Below are 23,344 nucleotides of genomic sequence, written 5' to 3' on the forward strand. Positions count from 1 at the left end.
CCATACTGCAGATTTTAGACTTGCTAGCCTCTGCAATTGCATAAACTAATTCCTTGAAATAAATCTCTCCATATATGAGGGGGAGAGGTGGGGGAGAGATTTATTTTATAAGATCACATATGGAGAAAGAGAGAGAAATCTATCTATCCATCTGTCTATCTATCTATCCATCTATCTATCCCTCTATCTGTCTATCTAGACCTCTATGTAAATATATTGATCAACAGACAGCTATATCTGTATCTATATCTATATCTACAGAGAGAGATCCTACTGGTTCTGTTCCTCTCAAGAACCCTGGCCACTATTCCTAACCAGTCTCCACCTTCCCAAAGCACACCCAAATTTCAAGGCCAAGCTGTAATTCCATCATCTTTTTCTCTTCACTCATAAAAGCATATTGGAATTCAAAGGAATGTAACTGGCATGATTACAACAATAATCCTGAATCCACTCTAATTATTAAAAGTTAAATAATTTTCAAAGTTTTGTCTTTCCAGTATTAAGAAAAAATGTGCCTTGCAATCACCTCCTGATATGATACACCAATGTGAATGGTCATGGAGGCTGAGAGCCACTCATCCCCATCACTGGGACAGAACACAACTTGTATTGTGGGTTACCTTTTGTGTTATAACTCAGCCACAGTGCTATAAATTCTTTATAAGACATGGCTGAGGTCTAAAAATTTTTTGTACTCATTATATATCTAGCACAGCATTTTCTATGGTCAGTTTTTAAAACATTGAAAAAGAAAACTGGGGCTTCCCTGGTGGCACAGTGGTTAAGAATCTGCCTGCCAATGCAGGGGACACGGGTTCGAGCCCTGGTCTGGGAAGATCCCACATGCCGCGGAGCGACTAAGCCCGTGAGCCACAACTACTGAGCCTGCGTGTCTGGAGCCTGTGCTCCGCAACGGGAGAGGCCGCAACAGTGAGAGGCCCACGCACCGCGATGAAGAGTGGTCCCCGCTCGCCGCAACTGGAGAAAGCCCTCGCACAGGAACGAAGACCCAACACAGCCAAAAATAAATATAAATAAATAAGTAAATTTATTAAAAAAAAAAAAAAGAAAACTTTAATCAATTTCATTGCCTTCAAAATTCAGATGACATCTTTACTTCTATATAGATACTTACACCAAATGTCTTTATTCCTGTAAAAGAGGGAAGCAAAAATGATATAACAACTCCGTCTTTACTTGAATGAAGTTTTATCAAAATATGATGAAAAATGGGGAATTTGAACAATTACTAGTTATTAGTTGATATTAATAACTTATTAATTTTTAGATGATATCATGATATTTTGGTGTGCTTTAAAAAAAGATTCCTTATATTTTATAATAAAATTGAAAAATACTTATGGATGGATAGCAAGGAATTTGCTTCAAATAATCCAAACTGAGAAGGGAACTGAGTGAGTGCATGGATGAAACAGCACTGACCATGAGTTCATAATTATTGGAGCCAGGTGATGGATACATATGGATTTGGTATCCTACTCTCTTTATTTTTGTATATATTTAGTTATTCTATAATAAAATGGCTTTCTATCTGTTTATTCTAAAATATATAAATTTTCCAATGCCAAGGAAAGTTTGCATGAAATAGCTGATCATCAGGAAAAGAGAGCAGACCACAGAGCAAAACATAAATAACATACTTTTCTATCTGGCAAAATCTGGTTTAGAAAAGGGGGAATTGAACTGAACAATAAGGTGTAAGCTCAGCTAAGCAAAATCCCCAAGTCCTCGCATGGTGGCTTTGTTAACAATATTCTAAAATCCTAGGTCAGAACCTCCCTCAGGTAGAGCAGAGCACCAAAATTTGTTTACTGTCTATCCTCTCCACTAGAATAAGTACTACAAGCTCAGTAGCTTTTGTCATGTTCACCAGTGCCTCTCCAGTAATGAGCAGAGCACACATAGTAAGTGCTCAATAAATATTTGTCAGTTATTCCTCAATATAAAATATGCTCTCTCCTGATTACCATCAAAAGACGATAAATTATTAATTATAGGTACTAAACTATTAACATAAAAATTCACATCAAGAGGCTTCCCTGGTGGTGCAGTGGTTAGGAATCTGCCTGCCAATGCAGGGGACACAGGTTTGAGCCCTTGTCCAGGAAGATCCCATATGCTGCAGAGCAACTAAGCCGGTACGGCACAACTACTGAGCCTGCACTCTAGAGCCCGTGAGCCGCAACTACTGAAGCCCGCACACCTAGTGCCCATGCTCCGCAACAAAAGAAGCCACCGCAAGGAGAAGCCCGCGCACGGCAATGAAGAGTAGACCCCACTTGCCACAACTATAGAAAGCCCACATGCAGCAACGAAGACCCAACAAAGCCAAAAATAAATAAAATTTATAAAAAAAAATTCACATCAAAGATTTAAGTTTTATTTATGTATGCTTCTTCCAGAAAATTATTTATCAGTAACTTACATCTATTTAGTGTATTAAAAATAACTTCTACATACACCGTCTCATTTTAGCCTTATATCCATCAATATATGAAAAGCATGATATATCATGGACAATTAGGTGTTGCCCAAGAATATAAAGTTGGTTTTATATGTGAAAATTAATCAGTGCAATTCACTATAGTAATACACTGAGAGAAAAATCAAATAATATTTAAGTACATGCATAAAAAAATCTTCCAAAATTCAACAAGCATTTATGAATAAAAAAATTGTTTTACAGCAAACTACCAAAAATGGAAACTTCAAAATCCTGACAATAGGAACCTACAAAAAACTGTAGCTAATATAATACATGATGGTGAGATATTGAATGCCTTCTGCCTAAGATTTGAAACAAGACAGGATATCTGTAATCAGCATCATGCTAGAATTCCTAACCAGTGCAATAAAACAAGACAAAGAGATAAAAAAGACATACAATTTGGAAAGAAAAAAGTAAAACTACCTTTATTCAGAATGACATGACTGTGTATGTAGTAAATTCTAATGAATCAGAAAGAAAACAATGAATTTTAGTAATGTTGCAAAGTACAAAGTCAATTAAAAGATCAATTGTATTCTATATAGTGCCATAAACAATTAGAAAAGGAGTTAAAAATCAGTATCATTTGCAAGAGCTTCAAAAATCAAAGCATTAAGCATAAATTTAACAAATAGCATATAAATATAAATATAAAATGTATATTTTACAAAAATAAAATATTGCTGAGAGATTAAAGAAGACTTAAACAAATGAAGTTATACTACGTTCACGGATTGAAGACTTAATGTCAAGACTGTTGTTCTATATCCCTCAATTGATACATAGATTCAAAGCAATGTCAATTATAATCACAGCCATCTTTTTTTCTGGAAATTGACAAAATAACTTAAAATTTTATTTGGAAAGGCAAAGGAACAAAAATAGTAAAAACAATCTTGAAAAGGAAAAAAATCTGGAGGATATACACCACTTGACGTCAAGATTTACTATAAAGCTACAGGAATAAGATAATGAGGTAGTGAAACACAGTAAACAGACCTCAAATAGATGTGTACAAATACAATCAAAAATTTTGACAAAGGCACAAAAGCAATTCAATAGAGAAAGAAACCTCTTCAACAAATGATACTACCTTAAACTATACACAAAAATTAATTTGAAATGGATCATAGGTCCAAACATAAAAGCTAAAACAACAAAACTGCTAGGAAAAAAATATAGGTCTTCACAACCTTTAGATCAACAAAGTAATTTTAAAGAAGACACAGAAAGCACAAGTCACAAAGGAAAAAAATGAAAAAACTGGACTTCATCAAAAATAAAACCTTTTGCTAATAAGAAAATGCAAGAAAAAAAGGCAAGCTACTGAGAGTAAATATTCATAACACATGTGAGTAAATATTCATAACACATGACAAAGGACCTAAATCCCAGAATATATATAGACTCTTGCAATTCAATAACAAAAAGACAAATGACTCTATTTTTAAAATGGGCAAAAGACAGAGCCGCTTCACAAAAGGAGATCTACAAATGTAAAACATGCATGTGAGAAAGTGCTCAGCATCATTAGTCATCAGGCAGAGGAATGCAAATTGAAACCCCAATGAGCTACTCCCACTGAAATGGCTAAAATGAAAGAGACTGACAACAAATGTTGGAGAATGTGGAGCAACTGGAAGGTCAATGGAAATGCAAATTGGTACCACCACTTTAGAAAACTTCCTCATTTCTAAAATAGTTAAACATACATCTACTCTGTGATCCATTAATTCTGTATCCAGGTGTTAATCCAAGAAAAATAAAAACACAGGTCCACACAAATACTTGTATACAAATATTAATGGAAGCTTTACTTATAACAGCTAAAAACTAGAAACAATTCAGATGTCCATTAACAGGAGAACGGATAGATACATGTGGTATTGTCAAACAGTTGACTACTACTCAGCAATAAAAAAGAATGAACTACTGATACATGCAACAACATGGATAAATCTCAAAAACATTATGCTAAATGAAAGAAGTCAGACAAGAAAACATACATAGTATATGACTTCATTTATATGAAATTCCTAAATTTCCAAAACTAAACAATGACACTAGGAATCAGATCAGTGTTTACTTCTAGAGGCGGAGAGTGGGGCAGGGGTAGACTGACTGAGAAGTGGCAGACGGGAACTTTCTGAAGTGATAGAAATGCTGTGTCTTGATATCTGTTCCTCAAAACTGACTGAATGGTACATTTGAGATATGACCATTTCGCTCCTGTAAATTATATTTAAGTAAAAAAATAAAGACAAGTTAAATATTCTACGTATCTTCTAGTAGTATCTTCTCATGAGCAATTTATATTATTCTTGTTATGGTGCCAAATCAAATTTGAGTTATAGTCCTAAAAGGTTAAAAGCTCCTCCCATATATCTTAAAGGTACTTTCTAATTTGAAGTTCATCTTGAGAATAAATAATTCACAAAACAAATTAGAGTATTTCAAAATCTAAATAGCCAAGTCGTTTTCCTGGGACTAAGCTCTTACTTTTCTCACTGAGAAATGAACTAAATTCAAAAATAATTTTCTATATGTTGCACTGAGGTGGTTTTCTGTTGAGAATAAGAATTTCTGTGGATATTTTAAATTCATTAGTATGAGACTTTTTTAACTTTAGACCTTCTGCAATGTTATTTTGTGATTCAAGTATTAATACTCCATTCTAAAAATAGTAATCAAAGTTTAGTACTTCACAATTTACAGTAAACTTCTACGAAAACAATCTCATCTGATTCTTATATCCACCACGAGAAATAGATAAAGAGGGATTTCCCTCACTCATTATAAATAAGACAAAACTCTGGTTTTTTTCTTCTTTTACTCTTCTTATCATGTGTGAAATTCCTGTGAGTTTGTTTGTTTAACTGTTTTCCTGTTAAATTCTAACCACATTTTTCTATCTCTATACATCTCCATTTAAAGCTTTTTCCTTAGTTAAGATCCTCACTTTTCCTAAATAAATTATCCTTTTCATCCAACTTTTTTTTCATTTTGAGGCCTATCTTGGGATACAAAAGCAATTTTAATGGAGCCAAGAATACAGTAAAAGTTTTTTAACAACCTTGAGAAAATATTTGTTCTCACTTTCATTGATTATTAAAAACCTAACTCTGACAAAAACAAAACAATACAAAAAGAAAAAAGAATTATAACTATAAAGAATAATATAAAATGACTAATTTTATTTAGCCATTTTACTTATTAATTTCCTCTGTAACAATTTACTTATTCTAATGAAAATTGTTTTTAAAAGACCCATCGTATTAGAATCACACACAAAATTCTATTTTCAATCATGTATTATTTCAGAAACACTAAAAATTGAAAAAAATTGTGAAAACTATTTTAAAAATTCATGTTCTACAGATTAATTGTGGAAAAACACTTTCATTCACATACAATTAGATGAAAATGATTAGGGGCAATTAAGATCATGAAAAACATAAGATTTCTTTCTAAAAGTCTGTTTTTCTTTCTTGTAAAGTGATAAATAAATTATATCCTTTTTTAAAACACAATAAGAGAAAATGCATCAGTCATTTAAATATTTTTCAATACATTCCCAAACCAAGTTTTGCCCCACAGAGGAATTTAAGTCAAAAATTAGAAACCCAGAAAAAGAAAACTTTCTAACATTCTATTTTCCTTATTTCCATGTTTTAGCCTTCTATTCCTTAAGTCAGATAAGCTTGCAAAATATACTATGACATACATGTAATTTACTATGGTCATGAATCATTAATTCTAATTTTTAAAACTTATACCAGGGAAAACTACCTTAGGTGTAAGAAAGGGATTGTAAATCTAGTTGGAAAATTGCCTTTAAAAGGGTTGGGGGGTCAGGTTAAAAGAATAAGATCTTGCTTTTTGTATTCTAAAAATTAATTCAAAATTCACTGTAAGTAAATGGACCAACATTAAGATTTTGGTTGTTTATGGACAAAGTCAAATTCACAGTGTGTATATTCAAGAAGAAATATTCCAAACAGACAATAAGAGAGAGAAAAAAAAACAAAAACAAAACACTTTCAGAAAATGCTCTCACAGAGATTTCCTTTATGGAACTGATCGTACAAGTCATTACTATGACATTTAATAAATGGCACTTTTTGACTTAAGTCAAAACCATCTTGGCTTTCATTTGTTTGTAAGCAATAGAATTGTAGTATATTTTGCCAGCATAGTTTTAAAACCTCATGTTTAAAAGATCCATATGCATGAAATGCTTGAAAGAAACATCCCTTATATACACTGTATTTCCCAGTGGACACAGTGTAGCACAAACTGATAAAAATGAAGGGTCATAAAATAGGAAATCCATTTTCATACCCATTGGCATGTAATTAAATAGATTCTTTGAATACTTGCTGTAAATTAGTTCCAACTTGAAAGCAATTAAATATTTTACCTTTTGCAAAGCATTCAGGAATGACTAAAAGTATTCTTTTCCCCCTTTAGCAAAGAAGGGATATTCTGCGATCTCAACAGTTACTGCCTTCATCTGTCTAAACTATAAACCCATCTCATGGACTGCACAAGAAAATTTGGAGCTCCTTCAAAGCTCAATCATCCAAATACAACAGAGATTCTCATTGGTTTAAAGTACATTTTAGAACACAAGAATATCGTTCCAGGATGTTAAATTTGAAGAATGACTGACTTCGGTTTCCCTGTGGGTTAGGACACAGTAATGAATAGTTCTCCTCAGACTTAGGATAGATTCAAAAATATATTGAGGAACACAAACATGTCTCCCAGTCCATAAAATTTGTATCACCCTTTGCCTTATGTATTAGAGAAAACATATCAAGTTTTTTCTTAATTAGGAATAATAAATGTGGTGGTTTCCTAGCAGAACTCACGCATAACATAGTATCTGCTCTAGAGGGGTGTATGTTCTAAGACATATATATCCAATAAGAATCAGTAGCCTATAGATAAGTGCTTACTTTTTTTTCTTACTTGTTTAAACTTTTTTTCTTTTTTTAAACTTTTTTTCAAATCAAAACTGTTATTTACCACAGTTACACTCTATCAGGCAAGCAATACTTACTAAACATAGAAAGATAACATAGCATGGTTTTCATCAGGACCAAACTAATTGTTACACCTAGTATTTTAGTTCAATACATGGTATTGTCATCTGGAACCTCGGCAGATATTTATCTCATATTTACTAGATGCAGCTAAACAATGGATGCTTACTGTGTGCCAGGCATGTTGAGAACACAAGATGAACAAGACAGCCCCAAGCTTTGAGAAATACACAGTCTAGTAGGGAAAAATAAACAGAGGCAACTCACCACCACTTTGTACGAAGTATTTAGTAGATTTATCTGTGGAGGCTCACTCAGAAACAAAGCAACTCTAGGGACAGCTTCACTGGTAAGGGGACCCTCAAGGATAGTAAGTGGGTCTAACGTGGAGTAGAAGAGTTTCTGTCCCTTAGAGGAATTAGGGCTCTGAGTCCTACATTCTCAGGACACTCAAATCCTCTTTGGAGATCCCTGAGACTTAAGTCCAGAGAACTGTTTAGGCAGACGGTAGAGTGTAGGTGAGAGAACCCAGCCAAACTCCAGAAGTTGCCCACAATACCCTGCAAGGCTGCTCAGGCAGAACAAGGCTGGGCTGTCAGGAGCCTCTCAAGAAACCTAACAAATTGTTTAACACTGTGCCATTGTCCTAGTTGTTTTAACTAGAAACTCCAAATAAATCTCTCCAGGGGTTTAGCCCTTCAATTCTTGCTTTAAACCCCAGTTTAAAGACTCTGCCTTCTTCATAATTTTATAATACATGACGAGATCTTCAGAACCTATCCTTTGTCCCTAGTGGCCTCTGCAGTGTAAAGTAGTCTAGATGCATGGTGACCAACCATCCCATTTTGCCCTAGACTGCCTCTACTTTAGTACTGAAAGTCTCAGATCCTGGGAACCTCCTCAGTCCAGGGCAAACTGAGCCAGTTGGTCACCCTAAGATGTCCCACTCCCAAGCCTCTAGCAGAAGAGGTGCTCAGCCTTGCTTTTCCTGGTGAAGTTGATCTTTTAAAAATCTACTGTTGTAAAAGTGTAACATACATAGAGGAAAGTACACTATATGTTATATGCACAGTTTTTAACAAAGAGTGGAGCACTTAGTACCAGAAACAATATATTTGCCCCACCCCAGAATGTTTCCTTCCCAATCAAAGTACTTTCCCTCTCCCAAGACCTAACTACTTCCCTGACTTTTCTTTTAAACATTTTTGTCTTTTTTTTATAAATGTACCAATAGTATTAAACTATAACGCTTAGTTTTACCTTTTTATTTGAACTTGATCTACCAAAATACTTCTGTGTTTTGCTTTTAGTGCTCAACATCATGTTTATAAAATTCATCCATGTTGCTGCATGTAGATACAGGTTGTCCGCTCTCTTGCAATATACTCTTCCCTTGGATTTACCGTGATTTATTCATCATTGTGCTGTTGATGACATTTGAATTGTTTCCAGCTTGGGGTTATTACAGACCATGCTGCTATGAACATTCTTTTTTATTTTTTTAAATATTTATTTATTTATTTATTTGGCTGTGCTGGGTCTTAGCTGCGGCATGTGGGATCTTTAGTTGTGGCATGCGGGCTCTTAGTTGCAGCATGCAGGATCTAGTTCCCTGATGAGGGATGGAACCCAGGCCCCCTGCATTGGGAGCATGGGGTCTTAACCGCTGGGCCACCAGGGAAGTCCCTGAACATTCTTGTATATGCCTCCTAATTTATGTGTGTCAGAGGTTCTCTAATGCAAGTTTATGGATTAGCAGAATCCTCATCATCTGGGAACCTGACAGAAATGCAGATGCTCAGGTCCCAACCCAGACCTACTAAACCGGAATATTCATTTTACCAAGATTCATTTGCACATTAAAGTCTGTGTGGAAACTATGCAGTACAGGGTGAGAGGCACTGCTCTAGAGTGAGCTAAGGAGTGGAATCACTGCCATTAAGCTTTACTTGACACCAGTAAGGGTATGAGCATCCCCAGCCTTCAGCATCCTCACCAACACTTTGTACTCTCAGTCTTTTAGATCTATAACCATCTGGTGGGTGTGGTCTGGAATCGCCTAGATTTCCTTTACGTATACCTAATCACCAACAAGGATGAGCATCTTTGTATAAGTTCATAAGGAATTTGGATTTTAAACTCCCTTTCCAGTCTTTTGTCCAGTTTTCGGCAGGTTGTTTCTCATTTTTGCCCTAGTTTGAAGAAATCTGTTACATACACTAGGTTTTAGAGAACTGTTGGTGATATATATATTGTAATGTTTTTCTCCCACTCTGTGACTTGTCTTATTACTCTTTTTGGTACATTTGATGAATAGAAGTTCTTAATTTTGATATAGGTAAGTGAATCAGTTCTTTCATTTACATTTGGCAATACTGTGTCTTGTTTAAGAAATCCTTTCCTACTCCAAGACCTTGGATATATTTCACTATATTGTCTTATAAAGTTAAAAGATTAACATTTTTATTAAAATGTAATTCATGCAGAAAATTGAACATGAGAATTCAGTTTAGCAACTTTTCACAAACATCCTTGTTAACTATGACTAGATTAAGAACCAGAACATTTCTAGCATTCAGAAGCCCCCCTAATATTCCCCTTTAGTCACTACTCCCCAAGAGTGAGGGGATGTGAAATAGTTGTCTAGTTGTGCTTTTTTCTATAAGGATATTTCTTCTAGTACAATGTATTGAAAATATCCCTTTTTTTCCCATGCATATGTAGTGCCACCTCTTTGGTATATCATATATTTTTATATAGGGTATAGATCCCTTGGCAAACTCACAGCCCCAGCTTGGCCTGGTAATCACTCTCTGACAGCCCTAGAAATAGAGACATCACACTCCAGACCTCCTGCCCGCACTGGCTCTCCCACTCCCTCTGCTCATCTATCCTCTCCCAAAGTGGACACCAGGCCCGCCAGGCCTCTCACCCACAGCAGCATGCCCGCTTCCCCTGCATGCCTGTATGCCTGTGTGTCTGTCCTTAACTGAGGCTCGCATGCAACTCAGAAGGCTGCCTCCTGCTCACCCAGTAACTGTAGACCAGCTACGGCCCAGCCACACAGGGAACTTCTCTGCCTGCAACAGGCTGCAACTACACCTTCTCCAGTCTTGGGGAGGGAGGCCCCTTCCAAATTCCTCCATCTCTGCATACTCTCCTTCAGCCTTAAAATACCCTATAGAATTCACTGACATCTCTTTTACCATGTCTTAATAACTCTTTATATTAAATTTCCCCAGTTTAAATCACTATGTAGTATATGTCTCCTGATTGGACTTAGAATAAAATAAATCCTTTATATTTCTGAAATATAAATTTTTAACATCCTCTGAAATATAATATTAATTTATTCCTTGAATCCTTGATAGACTTTACCAGCAGAATCATTTGCCCTGGTAATTTGGGGAAAATATTTTTCACAAAGATGTACTTTCTTTAATAATTGCAAAAGTCTTCAGGTTTTCTATTGTTTTGTTAAGTTAGTTAGGGTAGTATATATTTTTCCAGAAGCCTTCTTATTGTGTATAAGTTCTCAATATTCCCTTTCTTTTTTCTGTTAAGTCTATTTCTATAGTGATATCACCTTTTATATTCTTAATATTGATAAAAGGATAAAAATATATATACTATGTATACAGAAGTCAAAAGAAAGCTGAAAAACCTTTTACTTCAACTTTTCTATAGTCTATATTTTAAATGTGTCTCAAAAACAACATATAGTTGATTTTTTTCCCCCTATACTCTGAAATTCTTTGACTTTTAACTGTAGTATTTTGTTCATTTTTGTTCAATGTATATGATAATAATTATAGATGAATATAAACAATAGTAATTTTTTACTTGTATCTACCTTCTAATTTTCATTTTCTATTTTACCACGTTCCTTTCCTCCCTCTTCTTGCCCTCATTTGTGTTATGTACTATGCTTAATGCTACTTTTAACTACTAGTTTAAAAGTTACACAGTTATGAAAGTGATATTCTAGATATTAAAAAGTGAATACCTAACAAAAACTCTTCAGATATTGCCTCTGCCATATCCCTTAGATGGGATATCCTCTCCCTCTTGGACTCTGATCATAGAGATATTAGATCTCTTCATAGTATTTTCATAGTATCATTCTTGCCTTCTCTTCTGTATTTTGTAACTTGTCTTGCTATGTTGCATTCTGGATAATTTCTTCTAACCTTACTATCATTTCACCGGTTATCTCTTCTGCTGTATCCAATATGCTACCAAGTATGCCAATATAGTTATTGTGCCTTTATTTTCTAGAAGTTCTGTTGTTTTAATTTCAAATTTATGTCACTTTTTATAATTTCCTATTCTCTACAGATATTTTCAACTTCTCTTATTTCTTTAAACACACCAAGTATAGTTGTTCTAATATTTGACTCTGATCATTCCAATATGTGAATCTGAATGAGCCTGTTACTACTGTGTATTTTTTTAGCTGGTTTTTGTACCTTTTGCATTGTTTCTTTATGTGCTTAGATATTATGGACTCCTTGATCTTCATTGCCCTTAAAAATTAATTTAAGCTCCTTTCATTCAAGAGGGTTTACATTTCCTTCTGTCGGCAGCCTGGGGGCATTACCAGTTGGAAATCATCTTAACCTAATTTATAACTTGAGGCTCCCTGACTAAGCTAGGCTATGCATACACAAGGTACAAATCCATGCAAGACCCTGTGAGTGGCCACAACTCCTCAGGGAATGTTTCTTTTTTCACATTTTTAAAAAGTTTTTGCTTTGGTTGGAGAAGAAATGGGATACATCCTAGATTGCTCTTACTGGCTTAATGTAGGGAGGTTCTTTGATAAAAGTCTCCAACATGGACAGGCCCTGAACCTTGACTCTGTCCTCCTTACCTACACGCTTCCTCTTCCCAGGTGTGCAGTATCACAATGCTTTCATGGCATAAACAAGTTTCCCACTCGAATATTCTGCTTCTCAATCCGGTTAATAGGTGGTCAATCAAAAATTGACCAGTGGAGTTCTCCACTGTCTTTTTAGTTCTTCAGTGATTTTTAAGATAATTTTAAAACATAATTTATTTAAAAAATTTTTTTATTTCAAAATGGATGATTTACCCAAATAACATTTCTCTCCATTAACTGAAATAAATACCTCGTTAGAATTATCAAATTATTAAAGCCAGAATTTAATAGATTTTGTTACTCACAAACTAAAACAAGATACTATTCCAATATCCACAGTTCCTTGGCTACATAACACTTTTTTTATAGTTTTATATAAGTATTTATCTGGCCATAAGTAGATAACTAAGCAATGTTGGCCTATATTTCTATCTCCTGAAATAATAATCACTGGCAGGTCTCCTAACACCTTTTTCCCAACTTAACAAAGACACAAATTTAAACACAGTATTAAAATAAGGAAATCAATATGTCTCGATGGTTCAATATAGCTGTTATAAAAAGCACAATGTGTTTTTAAGAATACTTTAGATTTGTTTCACAAAAATATTACTTATCTGTTAAAAAATAAATTGTGAGTTACAACAATCAGCTAATCCATTCTCTACCAAAAGATACTACACCATGTTATGGGTTAAACTGTGTCCTCCAAAAAGAAGTGTTGAAGTCCTAAACACCAATACCTCAGAATGTCATCTTTTTCGAAATAGGGTCATTGCAGACATGATTAGTTAAATTAAGATGATGTCATACTGGAGCAGAGTGGGCCCTTAAATCCAGTATGACTCATGTCCTTATGAGAAGAGGAGAGACACACAGACCTAGCAGAAGAGAGCTATGTGAAGTCAGAAGCAGAGATTGGAGTCATGCTGCCACAAGCCAAGGAATGCCTGGAACTATCAGAAGCTGGAACAGACAAGAAAGGGTCCCCCCTAGAGGCTTCAGAGGGAGCATGGCCCTGCCAACACTTTGGGTTTGAACTTGTAGCCTCCAGAACTGTGAGAGAATGAATTTCTGTTGTTTTAAACCACTCAGTTCGTGGTAATTTGTTATGGTAACCCTAACAAATTAATACACCCTATTAAAATGCTATGTTTAATTTTATACCTTATCAATAACTTCTGAAGAAATTATAAGACTATCATTTAACATAAAAGTACAGATAGGTAATAATAAGAGCTTTGTGTTGAACATTAATGTATGAACTGCAGATCTTTCAGGGAGGCTTGCTTCCTGGCATTTGCTTTAGTTACTCAAAATATTATCATGCCTTTTCATTTGTAAATTTTGGGTTAAAAATATAGTCTTTGCCCCTTCTTCTCTTAGAGACAGTCCAAAAATAATAATAAAAATGAAAAAATCAGAAAAGCAAATTCCTGAGATGAAATGAGAAGACATCCACAACTCAGAAGCACATTATCTGAGAAAGAGCTTCCAAATATACATGAAAGTTAAATGAGAGTGGAAGAAAGGGCGGTTAAAGATGCCCATGGTTGCAGATCTCAGACAATGCAGAGAATAGCTCGCTACAACAAGTAGCCACAACCCGAGGAGCAAATCCCTTCGGAAAAACGGAACTGAGGTGCTTATTCTGACAGCAGAAGCACCATGGACCACATTCTTACAAGGTCTCAAGAAGTCAGGAGAGGGGGCTGAATGAGGAATCACACAGGGATGAGGCATATTTTCAGGACTCAACCTCCTTGTTGTGGGGGTAAGAAGAGACAGTCAGCAATGTGAGTTGTCCCTCAGAGTGGGCACAGAATGGCTGAGCAGAAAGTAGAGGCTAAAGGAACTCATGTACAAACAGGGACCTGTGTCATTGGCGGTGTCTCCCATTAACCTGGAAAACTGCTCTGACTCCTGACATACACAAACCTCCAAAACTCCTACAAGTGGCTGGTACAGGAAGAACTCACCACAATGTGAGTAATGAAAAAAAAAAAAAAGGGACTAGCATAAAAGGTATACAAAAAATACTGCAGAAACAAATAAAATGGAAAAGATGTTAAAAAATATGATGGATAAATACCACAAGAAAAATGTTTCCAGGGGGAACAAAAGGGATGAAAAATATTGCCACAAACAATGTAAACATTTTGACCAAACATATTGCCTAAGGTTTGGGGAGGGAAAAAAAGGTAATTGTTTCTATTAAATAACTACACCCCCTGCAAAGGAATGTAAAAGCTGAAGAAAGATATGGTCAGACAATAGAAATAACCACGTGAGCTGATGGAAAGAAATAAAATCATTTGCAGAAATGAAGACCTATGTCCTCAGGGGCATTATGCTAAGTGAAATAAGTCAGACAGAGAGGGAGAGATACTGTATGATGTCTCTTATATGGGGAATCTGTGAATACATATATGTATATGTATATATATGCTAAGCTCACAGATATGGAGAATAGATTTGTGGCTGCCAGAGGCAGGGGATGGAGGGTGGAAGAAATGGGTGAACTGTTTTTGTTTTTTGTTTAGGTAAATTGAATTTTTAAAAAAAAGAGGAATGAAGACTGACTATGGGACACTGAAAACAGGATTGATAGAAGAGAACAACGTGAAAAACAATAAAGAAAGACTTCAAAAGGATTACAAGAAAATGATACACATAGGGAATAGGCAAAGGAAGAAAAAAGAACAAAATAATAGAATAAAAATATATTAAGGACATAGTTTCAGGAGCAATTACCAAAATAAAGTAAAATTAGGATCTTCAAATTGAAGGACATACTTTATATCAGGAAAAAAAAACTGTCTCAGTTTGATGCTTATCGAAACATATCTCAGAAACATTATTAGAATGCAGAATTAAAGAATCTTTTGAATAGCCAGGCCAAAAGAACAATACGCCTGAGAAGCAAAGCCCCAAGCTAAAAGACAGTGGAGAAATGTCTACAAATTACTCAAGAAAAATGAGTGTGACATAAGATTTTTATTCTAGCCTAGATGACACAACTAATAAATAACTAACTGAAATATTAAGAGGGAAAAGAAGTTGGTAAATGATGTGAGTAGCCGATTTCAACATCATTTATAGTCAAGGGGGAAAAGTATCATTTGGAATTAGTAAACTGCATGATCAAAAAGAGGTATATTTAAAGTATAAGGTATAGAGTAAGAGAAAAACACATATCTAACAAAATCTGGTGGTGGGTTAAAGAGAAAGGAGGGAAGAATAAATAGATACATACAAATTCCGTTATTGTTCACGGGAGGGAGTCATAGTTATGTATAAAGAAAATATGTCTTCTACTCATGAAATATTAACGGCTATGGGAACTGACCTCCTGTCACAAACAACTAGAAAATTAGACAAAAGATTTATTATAAATATATGGTAATTAGGAGAGTGTAGTAGTACTCTTCCAAGGCTAGACAAACAGATTGATGGAACAGAAAAAGAGCACAGAAACATACCTATGCACATGTGGACATTTATATGGCAGAGGTGGCCCTGAAGACCACTAGGTAATGAAGGGATTTTTCAGTAAACATTTCTAGGACAATTGAGGGTCTCTATGACAGGGGAGTGGGGGAGAATGAGGAAGGAATAAAACTCGATCCTTCTCTCACACCTTGCGCAAAAATCACCTCCAATATGCTTAAAAACCTAAATATATACATAAAAGCAATAAATAATTTAGAAGATAATAATGGACATTAATTCAATGATCCTTAGGTAGCAAAGAATTTCACATTTTAAAGACAAGATACAAAAAGAAATAGTCATAATGGAAACATTGATAATTTTCAATTTCTACTTATCAAGAGACACCATAAAAGAGTATATAAAGACAAACCATGTAAAGCAGAAACTAACACACCATTGTAAAGCAATTATACTACAATAAAGATGTTAAAAAAAAAAAAAGGACAAACCATGGAGCTGGAGAAGTTTTTTCAACACATGCAATTGACAAAGTTGCAGTTTATAAAATTTTACAGAGAGTTTTTACAACTTAGTAAGAAAGACACTCAAAAGAAAATAGGAAAAGAAGCAACTAAACAAGATTTTTTAAAAGAGGAAATCCACATGGCCAAGAAGCATATGTTAAGAATGCTCAATCTCATAAAAAATCAGAGAAATGCAAATTAAAGTAAACAATTTTTAAAACACTGAATCCCAACTGATTGGCACAAATTTAGGTGTTTAACAATTCTAAGACCTGAAGAGGTTGAGAAACAATGGGAATATTCATTCTCTGCAAGTGTAAATGTGAATTAGTATTAATCTTGCAATATAGTTTGATATTATTGAGAAGTTGAAGGTATACATAATCCATGAACCAGAAAATTCTCTCCTTGGTATAAACCCTAGAGAAAGTCTTATACATGTGCACCAGGAGACATACACAGTATGGCTCATAATAGTCCTAAAGTGAAAACAGCTCAACGTGCATCAAGAATAGACTGAAAACTTCATGATATATTCCTAAAATGGTATACTGTACAGCAGTGGAAATAACAAACTACAGTAATATTTAGCAGCATGGACAAATTTTATAAGTAATGTGGACCAAAACAGGTAAGGCACAGAAAATACATGCAGCATGATTTAATTTACATAAATTTTAAAAATATGTACAAATAATTCACCGTCACTCTGGATGGTAGAACGAGAGAAAAGCACAGACACTATAGAGAGAAAAGCACAGACACTATTAACACAAAAACTAAAGCTAGTGGTTAACTCTGAGGGGTGAATAAGAGTGTTCTTAGTGGGAAGAGAAATGGTGGGGGAGGGGTGACTACTGGGCACTGACAGTGTTCTATTTTATGAGCTGCATAGTGCTTACACAGGATTAACTGTGTAACTACGTAATTCTTCATCACATCATACCAGGTTTTCATTTATTCAGCCGTCTCTCTCAGTCTGTCATGGTGTGGTTTTATTTGCTATTTAATGTGTTCCCTTGAGCATGAGGACACTGGCTGGGCAAGCGCAGACCCACATAGGTGTGCGGGCTGCGTATACCCATGGGACCTTTCTTGCTCCTGCATCCAGACCCATATCCGGGGCAGAGGGTGGCTGCAGTCACTGGGCTGGAACCTGGAAGTGGGTGGTCAAGACCCCATCCCCGTGGACAGAGAAGGGGCCGGGAGGTGGAACCAACTGGGAACCAAGGCTCCAAGCTTCCAGTGCATGTTCTATTATCCTATCAGACTCATTCACAAACCACAATTTTAAAGGTAAAATTATTAAGAATTTCACAATGGCAACCACAGAGCATTAAGCCCCAAGCACTGACCCCCTCTGAGGGTGGAGCCCTATGTGACTGAAGGATCGCATACCCATGAAGCCAGCCCCACAACATACATATAATGTTTTCTGTTCATTTCTGCCTGTAGGTTATATTGTGTACGCATGTGTGTGAGGCCTTCTATTTCCTTCTGCAAGTCCTGGAGCCCTGGGTCAGGCCTGAGCAGAAGGGAAGTGAGAAGATCTGAAGTGATGGTGTCATTAATGTTTTAAATTGGCTATCAGGCTGAAACTGATTTACCAGAATTGTTCCTATATCTAAATGTAGGCCTCCGTGTTTAAAGGCTGTTTTATAAATTATGTATAATTAAGATCACAGGCAATTAATTCCACAGCATGCTAAGCAACTGAACGTAATTGTCCTTGGCTCCACTTTTGATGCCAAGAACCTCCTACTCTCTGATTCTAGCTTCTTCCTTTCCACTCACATGTAACTGAAAAAAAGTACTATGTTTGGTGGGGTAATCAATAAGATCTAATAAAAGTGGATACAAATAGATTAAGTCATCTAATATGTGACTTAATTCAGATTTCGGAAAAGAAATGGGATGAAAGGGAACTAACCAGGTGCTCAGCTTACGATACTTCAACACTTTCACAATAATTCTGAAAGGCAGATACAAATATCTCATTCCTACAAAAGGACACAGAGGTTAGGAAGAGTAAATACCCAAACCAAGGGCATCTGGCTAGTAAGTGGGTATACACATGGCTCTATCTGACTACAAATTTATCCTATTACCTTTCGTTGCTTCCTTTTTCTCTTGTTTAAAACATTTACTGTCCATTTACTATGTGCCAAGCATTATCACAGAAATGAGTGACCGAGATCTGGTGCAGCCCCGAATCCAAGGCTGTGCTGTCAGTATGGTAACAATATGCCCATGAGCACTTGAAATGTGGCTAGTATAAATTGAGATGTACAGTGTGTTAAATTATGCACAAGATTTCAAAGACTTAGTAAGAAAGAAAAAAAGGATATTAAATATGTTAATAATTTTTCATACTGATTACATATTGAAATGATAAATTTTGTATATATGCTTTAGGTTAAATAAAAGTGTGTTTAAAATTTCTCTCAGCTGCTTCTCTTTACTTGTTTAATGTGGCTACTAGAAAATTGTAAATTATAAGTGTTTCTCAAATTTTATTTCTACTGTACATCACTGGCCAAAAGATATTCTCTCAATCTTACTTCAGGATATATAAATGAATTGCTTATCTGTAATTTTAAAATTATAAAATTTTAAAATTTCAAGATTATTTTGAATAAGAAATTTCATATTTGAATCGACTATATTTTGAGATTGTTTGAATAAGGAATATATGTAATTCACTGTGGAATACATCTTCCTCCATCAATATTTATTGACTATATATCCAATCTCTCTTGAGATTTTAAAAATTGGCCTAAAATTAGCTAAAGCATATTCATTCTTCTTTTCCTGACAGAGCATATGGTGAACAGAGAAATACCTGGATTCAAGACACAAGCATGCTTGTAATGGATCGAAAACAGTTTTTACACCCCACAAGTATCTCTTAGAGATTTCCTGAACACTTTTAATAGCATGCATTCTCCCAGCATGAAAATTTTTGGTTGTTTAAAATTTGATACATTAAAAATATTTTTCATATTTTCCTAAAAAAGATGAGGCAAGTTGTGTTTTCAGACAATAAAACACTTGTACTTTTATGAAATGTCTGTTAACATGAGCAGTGGGGAATCATACAAGACAACTATCTTTCCTATTATATTGTTACATACTGAAAAAGCAATACAAACCAATTTATAATTCAATATAAAGGCAGATGCAGTAACATCATTGATGAACTTTTAAGACTGACTGAGAATGCAATTTAAAAAAATATGTAGAGTAGTAAGAAACACACAATTTAGACTGTATGGGGTCAGATGGACTAAAACTGATTCAAAAATCATACAAATTTACACGAGCTTTCAGTTCATAACATTAAATGTACCACGAAATAGTCATTTTATAAGCTCATCGTATATTGAATCATTCTGTTCTGCCTTGAAATACAGCCTTAAAATATCCTAATTTTAGAGTTATAGAGCAAAATATTCATTGCTACATATAAGACGATATGAACATCTATAAAGCAAAACAATAAAATGGAACAAGAACTGAGAATCAGAAGCCTGATACTGGTGAGATTTGAGCTAGTTGCAAGCTTCTTGATATTTAGTTTCTTCACCTGAAAGATGAGAAAAGTCAGACTGGCCATTCCTGAAAATCCCATCAGAACCAAGGAGATAACATATAAAAAGAAACTTATTACTAGTATATTAAAAAGAAATTTGTTCTATTATTTTATTATAAATACCTATCCTTCAGTTAATATTTTGAGTAGCCACTGTGGCAAAAATAATAAAAATATTTTAAATATCTTAAATTTCACTTTTTCAAATCACTTTTGTAATCACCTTGGTATAAAATAACTGAAATTGCACTAATAAATGAAAGTATTTATGAGAAGGTACTTAATGATTACAGTAGAATTTGGGGAGATAGGTAAGGACAGAATTAAAAGGGCAAATATCAACAGTCTAAATGTACACAAGGCAACTCACAGACATAGAAAAACTTGTGGTTACCAAAGGGGATAGTGGGGTGGGGGTGGTATAAATTAGGAGTTTGGGATTAACATATACACAGGACTATATATAAAATAGGTAAACAACAAGGACCTACTGTATAGCACAGGGAACTACATTCAATATCTTATAATAACCTATAATGAAAAAGAATCTGAAAAAGAATATATATGTGTGTGTGTGTATATATATATTTGTATAACTGAATCACTGGAAACTAACGCAACATTGTGAATTAACTATACTTCAATAAAATAAATAAATAAATAAATGTACACAAGACAAGCATCAACTACCTCCCACTCCACCTGTTGTGATATAGTGGAAACTTGCATAAAACAATCTATTTAGAGATTTTACTATCTTAGATTTTGTTACTTTAAAAAATCTATTTTCCACTTCCGAAATGAGTTGAGACTCCCTCCCTCCCTCCCTCCCTTTCTTCCTTCAGTTGCCTTCACACAGTGTCAGAAGGCAGAAACAAAGAACATGTCTTTTCCTCCTCTGATACTGAGTGCCATGAACTGAACTGTGTCCCCACAAAACCTATGTGTTGAAGCCCTGCCCACCAATGAGACGGTATTCGGACATGGCATGTTTGGGAGATAATTTGGTTTAGATGAGATCATAAGTGTGCGGCCCTCATGATGGGATTAGTGGATAGGAAAAGACCAGAGACTTCTCTCTCTTTGAATATATGGTTTGAGGAAAGGCCAGGTGAGAAAACAGCTACAAGGCTGCAAGTCAGGAAGAGAGCTCCCATTAGAACCCAATCATGCTGGCACCCTGATCTCAGACCTCCAGCCTCCGGAACTGTGAGAAAATACGTCTGTTGTTTAAGCCACCGAGTGCATAGTATTTTGTTGTGGCAGCCCAAGCTAACTAGTACACTGAGTAAGCCCTGGAGGGGCAGGCAGGTGAAGAAGCTGGAGAGTTTGCTACCCAGGTACGTGGAGGAGAATTCTCTTACAATCACTGGGAAAAAATGAAATGGACATTTATATCCAATTAATGAAAGGAAATTATTAGACTTAATTAGAAAAAAATCAAAATTTGCATAGCCACTAGGTTTTAAAAAGATGCAAAGGGAACAAAATTGGAAGGAAATAAACCAAGTTGATAATCATGGAGAGGGTGGTGGCACTAATGGACAAGTTTTTTCTTTTCTCCAAATGTTCTTTAATATGATTATATGTATTTTTATAACAAAAAGAAATGAAAACTAAAAATTTGCTATTGATCTTAATATGAGTCTAATTGCGAGGGTTTCATTTTAAGCGATCTTCACAGGGGAACGAGGACTATTTATAAAACATTTTTTGAGATCTCATGTGTCTTCCACTTTCTATCGGCTATTTTTAAAGAAGGACTGATGTCCTCAAAAAACTCATCCATTTTACTGAGAGAAGATTGCATCACACTTATTAGATAACAATACCATATATAACAGAATTTAGAAAGTGTTCACTGTTACGAGTAAATGCTGAAGTAAAACCAAATAACAAATATTAGGGTCTCAAGGTGCTCAGTCAGAGCTGACCACAGCATGAAGATCAGGAAAATATAGCAATTAACAGAAATTCATGAAATAGACAGCAGTGTACTATAGAGAAATTTGACAAAGCTAAAAATTTGGTTTAAATAAAAAAGAAAAAAATAAAGTTGACTGACTTTAGCAAAACTGACCAAAGAGAAACAGGGAGGAAGGAGGAGGGGGAGGGAGGGGGAGAGGGGGGAAGAGAGAGAGAGAGAGAGAGCGCCTAAATAATTAATATCAAAAATTAAAAAGAAGACATCAGTACAAACGTTACTGTGGACAACTTTATGGCAATACTTTTGACAATTTAGAATATCATTATAAACATAACTTACTAAAACTGAAAGAAGATGAAAACAAGCAAAATTACAGGTCATTTCTCTCTTCAATAAAATGAAAAAACCCTCAAAAGAATATTAGCAAATTGAATTCATATTAGGTTTATTCCAGGGTTGAAGATTAGTTTAACATCTGAAAACCAATGAGTATAATTCACTACATTAAAAGAACAAATGAGGGGCTTCCCTGGTGGTGCAGTGGTTAAGAATCCACCTGCCAGCACAGGGGACACGGGTTCGAGCCCTGGTTCTGAAAGATCCCACATGCTGCAGAGCAACTAAGCCCGTGCGCCACAACTACTGAGCCTGCACTCTAGAGCCCGTGAGCCACAACTACTGAGTCCGCGTACCACAACTGCTGAAGCCCGCGGGCCTAGAGCCTGTGCTCTGCAACAAGAGAAGCCACCACAATGAGAAGCCGACACACCGCAACAAAGAGTAGCCCCCGCTCACCGCAACTAGAGAAAGCCTGCGCGCAGCAACAAAGACCCAACACAGCCAAAAATAAATAAATAAAATAAATAAATTTATTAAAAAAAAAGAACAAATGAGAGAAATCATACAATCATCTTAAGAGATAAAAAGAAAATCATTTGATAAAGTACAACATCGATTCATGATAAACTCTTAGCAACCTAGGAACTTTTTAGTATAATAAGGAGAGTCTATAACAAACACAATATATTATACTTAATGCTAACATATATAATAATTCCTTCTGAGATAGGAAATGAGACAAGAAAGCTTCTCACCACTTCTATTTTACATAGTGTAGGAGGTGTTCACTACCACAATAAGGTAAGAAAAAATAAATAAAAGCTCTAGAATAGGAAGCAAAGAACAAAAACTGTCCTTATTCATGGACAACATGATTGTGTATGTAGAAAGTCTAAAATGATCAACATATAAACCAGATAAACTACTAGAAGTAGTAAGTTAATTTATAAAAGCCAGAAAGATATAAGGTCCGTGCAAAAAGATCAACTGTATTTCTACATTCCAGAAAAGGGGATGGGGATAAAATAAAATTTTATACACCATTTAAAATAGCATCAAAAACATCAAATAAATCTTTTTTAAAA

At 35.1% G+C, this 23,344-nt stretch overlaps 1 protein-coding gene across 1 annotated transcript in view; it reads right to left on the reverse strand.

Annotated features, from left to right (window-relative positions):
* The window catches only part of IQCM (IQ motif containing M), a 371,477-nt gene that overhangs the window by 275,389 nt on the left and 72,744 nt on the right, over positions 1–23,344 (reverse strand). The window contains 1 exon segment of the mRNA XM_068541959.1: positions 1,447–1,504. Within this exon segment, the coding sequence (XP_068398060.1) occupies positions 1,447–1,504 (58 nt within the window).

The sequence above is a fragment of the Eschrichtius robustus genome, chromosome 4 (genome assembly GCF_028021215.1).
Source record: "Eschrichtius robustus isolate mEscRob2 chromosome 4, mEscRob2.pri, whole genome shotgun sequence".
In the NCBI taxonomy this organism is placed as follows: domain Eukaryota; kingdom Metazoa; phylum Chordata; class Mammalia; order Artiodactyla; family Eschrichtiidae; genus Eschrichtius; species Eschrichtius robustus.